The sequence below is a fragment of the Clarias gariepinus genome, chromosome 20, assembly GCF_024256425.1.
Source record: "Clarias gariepinus isolate MV-2021 ecotype Netherlands chromosome 20, CGAR_prim_01v2, whole genome shotgun sequence".
NCBI lineage: Eukaryota > Metazoa > Chordata > Actinopteri > Siluriformes > Clariidae > Clarias > Clarias gariepinus.
The window spans coordinates 22,409,854-22,418,963 of NC_071119.1; the positions used below are offsets into that span (position 1 = coordinate 22,409,854).

General features: G+C 33.3%; 1 protein-coding gene across 1 annotated transcript; it reads left to right on the top strand.

Moving 5' to 3' along the window:
• Window positions 1–6,708: 6,708 nt before the first annotated feature.
• LOC128508282 (C-type lectin BML-2-like) lies at window positions 6,709–8,847 on the top strand. The gene is made up of 4 exons (XM_053479523.1): window positions 6,709–7,026; window positions 7,452–7,781; window positions 7,957–8,048; window positions 8,687–8,847. Exons 1-4 carry the CDS (start codon window positions 6,996–6,998, stop codon window positions 8,792–8,794), a joined length of 561 nt encoding a protein of 186 aa, XP_053335498.1. The 5' UTR covers window positions 6,709–6,995; the 3' UTR covers window positions 8,795–8,847.
• The last annotated feature ends 263 nt before the right edge of the window (window positions 8,848–9,110 follow it).

Below are 9,110 nucleotides of genomic sequence, written 5' to 3' on the forward strand. Positions count from 1 at the left end.
CTTTTTTTTCAGCGAGAAGTAAGACTGCACAGAGAAAAGCGAGTGATGTCACTTTTTACGACACTGGGAGCCTTAAAGTAGGCTACACATTATGAGTGAGTGTTGTAGTTTTGGAAGGTTTTTAGAATTTTTAACAGTGGAAACGCATAATGGTAAAATCAGCTGCAACTGTGCGAAAGCTTTATATACACAGACAAAACTTAAAGATGCTTGACTCGACTACATGACTTGTCCTAATCAGACTGCTCTAATCACAACTGTTACCAGCCCCTGTAATAAAGCTGTGTAGGATGGCCATAATCTGATATATATAGAAAGCAGTTAAGCACCATGCTTTCAGCAAAGGACTGAGTTAATTAATCATATTTACCTCCTTACTGTTTTACAATTTTCACATATCCATACTTTACCTCAGTAGTTTTTAACCACAATACATTCTACATCTATCATCTGTGTTCTGTTGCATACAGAACATCACCACATGCAGATTATTATACATAATTGCACCTTCAAACATGACACACCCATCATGTATCAGGTTGTGAATAAAATTTTTTGGTATGCACATGATTGAGGATTTCTCCTAGGATTTCTCCCATTGTTGTTGATTTTACATAACTGGTAGAATATATAAGGATATTTTCTGTAAATTCATCTGCTTAAGATTGTGTCCAAAATGTGTTTTGCAGGTTTCTATTTCTAAAAAAACAGATCCATCTGTGACCTGATAAGGTAATCATTTCTAAACCCAATTCAGGATCACTTGCTATAAAAGCTATTCATATACCAGATTCAGGAATTACTTGTGCCTAACCAAGAAGGTCCAGAAGCATGTTCACTTTCTGTAGAGGCTGAGAAGAGTGCATTATTGTTCTGCTCTATTTATTTATTGGCACACATATCTCATTGTGTTCTGGTGGAGTTTTGTGAAGGGGTAGCCTTAGAATCCTGTTCTTGGCTGACAGAAGTGAAGCCCAAATGTGGTCTTCTGCTGTTGTAGCCTCTCCACTTTAAAGTTTGATGTTTGCCCAATGGCTTTGTTTCTGTTCATTTACCATGCAAATTTTTTGCGCACTTTGTTTTAGCCTCAGCTAAACAATTTATTTCTCTATTTTCTTTCTTATTTTTTTTTCTTTCTGAGTCTGCTGTTGTATTCTTTATCCCTGGTTCATAAGACAGCATGGAATTAAAATAAAATGCTAAAATTGGTCAATTTGTACCACAGCAACATGGAAAGCATTCTTACATACCATATTACTGTACAATACTTTCTTACCAACTTACACAAAGGTTATATGCACTAACTCTTCTTGCATAACAATAATCTCTGATATGCCATTAATTTGAATTGACCTTTTTCATTTTGCAAAAAGCAAACAAACAGTTAAATCAGGCGTTACAGGAATCAATATTGTAAATACTGTAATTGCAACATGCAAAAAGCAAAAGTTGACCTTTTATTCAACCCTTATGACCATGAAAATCTCAAAGCCTAAAACTGTCGGGAATGACACACAGTCTAACACCTGTCTAGTTAAACAAATCTGTGAACATACAGCTGCAAGCACTTAACAAACCCACACACCAACACAGAAACAAACCAAAATCATGACCAAAGTAAATTTTGATTATAATGTTGTTTGTTTCTCCGCAAAAATAGCAAACCTTTAGAAATAAACATCACCATACTACAGTAAGCAAAAAAAATCACATTACAAAGCAAGTTTTCTATTTCAGTTTGCTTAACAAGAATTTTGACATCATTATAAGAACTACAAAATTCCTGTCTTGCCCTTACGCAAAGAAAATATATCTCTATATACACTACCGTTTAAAAGTTTTAGAACACTTTCTATCTCCATGATCGTTCCTGATTTTTATTTCTTTCTACATTGTAAAGGAATGCTGAAGGCATCCAAAAATGCATTAATCTCCTTTGAACAGTTGATATTGAGATGTTTCTGCTACTTCTGCTCTGTAAAGACTTCATAACGCCTCTAATCTGAGGTGCTGTTAATTGGTCATTTTTCAGGCTGAAAACTCTAAATGAACTTCTCGTCTGCGACAGAGGTAGGTTTTGGTCTCGCCCTCCTGGGATGGCCTTCATGAGAGCCAGTTTCATTATGGTGCTTGACGGATTTTGCAAATGCACTTGACAATACTGTTCTTGCAAGAACTATTACAGAAAGGCTGACCTCTGTGTCTTAAAATAACAACTAACTGTTGTTTTTGTTGTTGTTACATAATTACCTAATTCCATATGTGTTATTTTATAGTTTTGAAATCCCCAGTATTGTTGTAGAATGTAAAAAATTAAATTACTAAACAAAAAAAAGAAATTTGCAAGTGTTCTAAAACTTTTGAACGGTAGTGTATATTAACCGTCAATATATTAAATGATTTAGTGTTCTGATCTAAATATATTTACAATACACTGAATAATTTATTGTTATAATACATTACAATATATTAAAAAAATAAATAAGTAATTGCTGCTTTTCAGATATTGCGATATATATTTAAATATATATCTTGATGTATGTAATTTTATATTTAACAATATACTTCATAATATATTGAATTTAATTAAATATATCTATTTCTTTATATTTTTTACAATACGTTTATGCGTATGCAAATGAGCCATATACAAGACCATAATAAGATTAAAGCCAGATATAAATGAGGTGCATGAAACACAAATGAGAAATATTATAGTTCTATTGAACATATCAAAAATCCTCAATTAACAGCATACAGTAATGAGCCACAGCAAACACCACCTGAGACCAGTCAGTGCCCATACTGACCTCTGTCCACCACAACATTAAAACCAGCAGGTTAATAATATTAAAAATATTACAGTTTAGTATTACCACTAATTTGTAAACAGAGCCAACAACAGCATTGTGACAATCTTCCTTAAAAAGAATCAATAAAAAAGGAAATGAAAATCTTTAAGGGGAAAATTGGTTACTTGCTGTATGTAAGGGCTACAGGAACAGGGCTGGAGAAGTTTTCTCACCGGCAACATCAAGTTTGTTCAAAGTCTCTACCTCCTGAAGCTGCTTAGTATGTAACAGAACAAAAAAAATTTATTAAAACATTTGAGATTTACCTAAACACCACTAGTTTCCTATATATGGAAATGTATTATTTAACATATTGCATTATATTTTGCTAGATTTTGCCATATATTTTTTTCCCATAAGGGTTTGATACGTAAAACCTTTAAAATATGCATTTTTACTTGACTTTCCTAGGTTCCTATACCTAAGCCTCTACCTGGCTATTATTATTATTATTATTATTATTATTATTGTTGTTGTTTTCAATACTACACTGGCCATTACATCTGAATTACCTTGCTTTTTTATCACCACTAAGATAAATTTAGAGTCTAACACCTGGCATGCCTCCAGGGCATCTTAAAGGACACACAACGTAACTCTGCAGTCTTTTAAATAAATCTACAACAAAGTAAAACTCCTTTATTGCCTTTCTTTCATAAAATGTAAAAATAAATGAGGACATTTGCTTCCCTTTCATTTACATGCTCTTTGGTTTTGCTCAAATAAGGGGACTAGACTAGACCATAGTGTCTTAGGAAAAGTCAGAATGGAAATAAGTTGGTCATGTGCTGAATATTCTTACCCTTTTGGTGCCAAAGACCTGATTTGCATGGGACATTTGTTTTTATAAAAACCCAATAGCCACTTAAGTTCATTAGAAAGGTAAAGGCTGCCACCCGAGATCTAATGCATCCAGAGCCATTGAAGAAACAACAGTCCTGTAATTATTACATTCCAGGTACAATTTGTTACTTCGTTTTTAATGCTGATTGACTGGTTAGGTATTTTACAATTTGTGCCTTTTTAATCTAATTTGTCCTTTATTAAAATAATATTTTTCATGTATCAAGTTATAATTGTGTAATGCAGTGTTCTTCAACTCAAGTACTGGAAGGCCAGTGTCCATCACAGTTGGTAATTTACCAAAACCTTGAAAAAAAAAATCAACAGATTGGTTGAATTAGCGGTGTTTGAGCAGAAAAATCACCAATTCTTATTGGGCACTGGCCCTCCAAGACCGGACTTGAAGAACGCGCATGTAAAGATACAGTGATTCAATGGGATACCTTCAGTCTGTCCCTATTTTTTCCCTCTAAGTGGCAGTCATTATACCCTGTTGATGTCCTGGTAATGTCGACTTTTACACTGAACAAATAAACCCTAAGAACATATCTGCCATGCTATTTAAAGAAAAAAAAAAAGAGATATGATATTGATAAAAATAGGTGGTGAGCTAATTTGGAGTTACTAGTAACAGCTATAAAAATAATCAAAGATTTTACGGCATAAAACCATGGCCATACTCTCGTACTGTATTTATAATCCATACTATTTTCCTTTTTAATTTTATAAATGTCATTTAAACCATTGAATTGTCACTTGTTTTACAGTGGATTGATATTTCTATCTCTGTAAATACAGTATATAGCTCTGAAAATATAGTGAATGAATTCAGTATATGAACAAAATATGTACACAATATATATATAAAACCTTCTTAACCTTCTTCTAAATCTCTTTTTGCTTTAAAATCAGTATTGTATTTTCATAAAATCATATTATTCATCTTATAAAATGGGTCTACCTATGCATTAATCTTCATTCATACCTGTATAATTATGGCACTGGAGATCTGTTATTTTAAAATGACCAATAACTGAACTCTTTGTTAAGACATGTGTGTACACAAAATGTTCTGCATGGTAACCTAAATTCATATACCATTACTTTTTAATTACATTTATGTCAATGTAAGACCTTTAAATATTGCGATTTTCACCCTGGTGTTTTTCCGGGAAATGTGGAAACATAAATGCATAATATTGCATATATGTCAACTAAATGAATAATTAATTAGATAAATACAATCAACAAAAAGAAAGCACCTATTCATTACCAGTTTGCATAAGCTAAAATATTTAACAGCCTAATATTCCAAACCCAGATTTAATTCTTTTACAAGAATGAAATTACAATTTATATGTATTCATGCAAATAAACATGCTTTTCTGTGTTAAGACCAATATTTTACCAAGTCTCTTTTTTTTACGCAACGTTTATTTGTTCGCCACTACAATTTTTTCTGGTATAGCCTATGTATGTATATCCACATACACACACACACACACACATTTGAAAATAACTTGCCAACTTCTTTATTCCCAGTGCTTCCAACACAACATCCATCATGAAGCTGAGTCTTCTTCTACAACTGGTCCTTACTGGTAAAGTTTTATTTATTCCTTACACTTTTTTTTTTGCTCATGGTTAAAAAATAAAATTCCATGCTTTTCTAAGAATAAACAATCCAGGCAAATCTGATAAAAAAAAATAATAATGAAAAAATATATATTAATAATCTCACAAATAATAATATTATGAATAACAATAATGGATAAGTGGATAAAAGTGGATTTTTACACTCTACTGCATAACTAAAGGTATGTGGACACTTGACCATAACAATCATATGTACTTCTTGAACAATCAAACGATCATGCATATTCATAAGCAAGCCTCTTCAAAACCATCCATATCTTCCATGCAATTAGAATTTGCACAAGAGTTTGAATCATGGCTTAGAAATGTGTGCATACTCAGGCTTAAGAGCTTTAGTGATGTCAGGCACTGACGTCAGGTGAGGAGGCATAGAATGCAGGTAGAGTTTCAGATTATCCCAAAAGTGTTGAGGTCAGGGCTGTGTCAAGTCAATGGTAATATTGGCATAGCATGCCTTTATAGCCCTTATAATTTACATAGGCAATGTTATGTTAAAATAGCTTCGGTTCTGTGTGATTCCAGTTAATTGCAGTAGTGAACTGACAATTACACTGAAAATATCACTTTCTGTAAAATAAAAAATTTGCATTGGAAAACAAGAACCACTCCTCCTTGGTCTTGCAATTGGCTGTACAGTGGCTTACTGTGAGACAACAATACCATGGTAACAGAAGCAGGTATACATTTTTTTATATAAATACACTAGCAAAACAAACAAGGGTATATAATAAATGAAAAACAAAGAAGTCAAGGGTTGGGCAATATGCAAACAGGGGCGAAACATTGGACAAAACGAGGTCATACACAGAAACAGTAAACAAGAAATATCAGGCTTGTTAACAATTTGCAATGAATGACAGACCACACTAATCATAATTGATCATACCAAATGTACAGTAAACCAACTAAGGTGGAACACAGTTCGAGCATATGTTCCTGAAGTACATTTTTCGTATCATTGAACATCAGACTGGGATGTTTTATTTTTCTATTATGGCTAAAAGTGTTCCAAAAACCTATCTACCTAATCTATATCTGAACTATTTAAATTAAGTTTTCAACATTAGGTGGCTACAACTTCTAAAGCTTGTATGCCAACTTAAATGACCAAATTACAGTAGTAAAAAAAGTTCAGGAAACTCAGTTAATGGTTATGTGGGAGACTTAACAAAGAGTGAAATGTAAAATTTTACGAAGTGAGATGGTTAGGTATGCACATACCTTTTTGGTAAAAACAAAATTAAACAAGAAAATCTTATCCATTGTGTATTCTAAAATAAAAAATAAAAATTTGCAACAGATGTTCTAGTTTCCCTGCCAGTTGTGCGGCATGATTATCATCTGATCACAACACCCGCGTCATGGTCAGCTGCACAAACTTATTGCAGGAGCAAGTATGTTGACTTGGGTACAGTAAAGACTGCTGAAGACTGGCAACGGTTAAATGCTGAGGCAGCAAGAAAAGGTCTGTCACCAAATGGTTGGGTTGGACTTTATCTTAACGTCAAAGACTGGTACTGGTCCTATCAATCCAAACTGGTTAGTACCCCAACTAATTGGGCCCCTGGGCAGCCTGATAATGCTGGTGGGAATCAACCATGTGGTGCACTAGACGCAAGTGGAAACTGGGAAGATGATACCTGTATGGATTTGAAGCCCTTCATATGTTACAGTGGTAAGCCAAACTCTGCCATTTTTAATTCTTCATTCATATTGAAATGTACTTGCTTTTATTTGTTTACTGTATATGCATATTTTATCCTAATTAAAGTTTATGTATGAACAGTAACTGTGGTTCCATAAAAGAATAGAGAGGATGGACCAGGTTTTTTTCATGTTTATCCTGGGTGAACCAGATTCAAAGCCACATTTATATGTGTAAACATTTTTTCAATTTGTTGGTTATAATTGGTTATTTTAACTAGGATGCTGTATATCAGCATTATCACAAGAGCCAGTGATGCATTTTTCTAAGAATAACAGAATGCCACAGATTATAGCACAGCCAATGTTTCCATTATAAATTCATGTTATTTACTTTTACATTTGTTTGTACTTCTGCTTGTTATGCTTATTAAGCTTGTAATTTGTATTTCACAGTTAGCTCAGGAGGGTTTGTTGGTATCACTGTTACAATGAGCTGGTGGGGAGGTCAGACGTACTGCCGCAAATATCACACAGACTTGGCCAGCGCAACCACTACCACAGAGATCAGCCAGTTACAACAAATAGTGTCAGTCCAGGGCGCATCTTGGTTTGGCCTATTTAGGGACAATTGGATGTGGTCTGATGCGAGCTCCCCTTTGGGAATCCAGTGGAAACCTGGCTTCCCAAATAATGCTGACCATAATGACACTTGTGGTTCTGTTAATAACACCGGGTTTGTAGATAAACAATGCAACAGCCTCTTCAATTTCTTTTGTCACACACGTAAGTCTTTAGTTTTTTGGGTTATTCTCATAATCTTTTGCAACAGATATGTCCTTGTCCCATGTCCTTGGAAGATTGTTTTTCTGCAAGAAAAGTTTTTTGTAAACATTTTCTGAAGAATACTGCGAAATAATTGATTAGATTATGTTTTTTCTGCCGGGCATTTTTTCTACAGAATATAAAGTGAGGTATCAAGTTTTAAAACTGCATATTAATGGAGATGAAAGTGTGTTTAATTCTGCTGTTCAGTCTACTACTTTTCAGCAGGTAAGTCTCTAAATTTGGCTGGTTTTAAAACAAAGAATACTTTTAGATAAACGATTATCAGTATAATTCTAGTAACTTTCTCTTTGTGATATAACAGAATCCCATTCCTTAATCTTCACCTCATTGGGACTGCAATAAATCAAGGATATGCTATAAATTAGTCCATTACCATTGATGGGTTAAAAAGTAAGAAATAAGACATGGGGCAAACTGAGATAGAAAAATAATCAATGACAAACAATTAAATATTCAATTTAGTAACATGGAATATACTCATTATATTTATTATTGTATTTTTAGCACATACAAACAGCATTATTTAATTTAATTTTACTTGACATGTTTCTGAGGAACCCAAAATCCCTGTTCAAAAGACTTTTCCATTGGGAAAACCATGCATTCAGAGTCCCTATGAATTAACTGTCACTATACAATATAAATGGTATTGCATTGGAACAAGCACCTTAATATGAATCTATTTTAATTACATTCAGAATGATGGTCCAAGCGTCTTTTGAAGAAAAAATAATTAACACATTCTAATGGACCAGTATTGAAAATTCAATAGTGCTGTGGTATGAAATAAAAAATAGCCAAATTGCATTATTTAGCAATTAAATACTGATTTTGTTTATCAGATTGTTCAGAAACTAAAGGAACATGGCATATGGCTGGAGACTAATGTGACCTGGAGGGTGCAATCAGATGGAAACATCTTACACAAGAAACTCTTTGATGGCCTGTAACCTCTAAATTCTTACATACTATACAGCCATTATATACCATTCCATATCCCTATCGACTTAGATGTTTATAGTAACTCCTATTTCTATAATTTATTTGTGGCATCTTTTCTTGTAAAAGCTTTATCACTTTTAATGACAGACATTGTCACAAATCAGCTTCTCAGAAATCAGAATGTAGATTTAGATATGTAGATGAGGCAGTATGCGGGGAAAAAAAACTTTAGAGGAAACAATAAAAAGAACGAAATAGTCTGCCTTATTTTGAGAAAATAAATATGCAACTAAAATGTTCAAAAGTGTTTTTGCTGCAAATAAA

What these genes read in the sequence shown, in the direction of transcription:
- LOC128508282 (XM_053479523.1), top strand. Translation starts at nt 6,996, where the DNA reads ATGGATTTGAAGCCCTTCATATGTTACAGTG. An exon ending in GCCCTTCATATGTTACAGTG is followed by an intron (nt 7,027 to 7,451) that starts GTAAGCCAAACT and finishes TGTATTTCACAG; the next exon opens with TTAGCTCAGGAGGGTTTGTT. An exon ending in AGTCTACTACTTTTCAGCAG is followed by an intron (nt 8,049 to 8,686) that starts GTAAGTCTCTAA and finishes TTTGTTTATCAG; the next exon opens with ATTGTTCAGAAACTAAAGGA.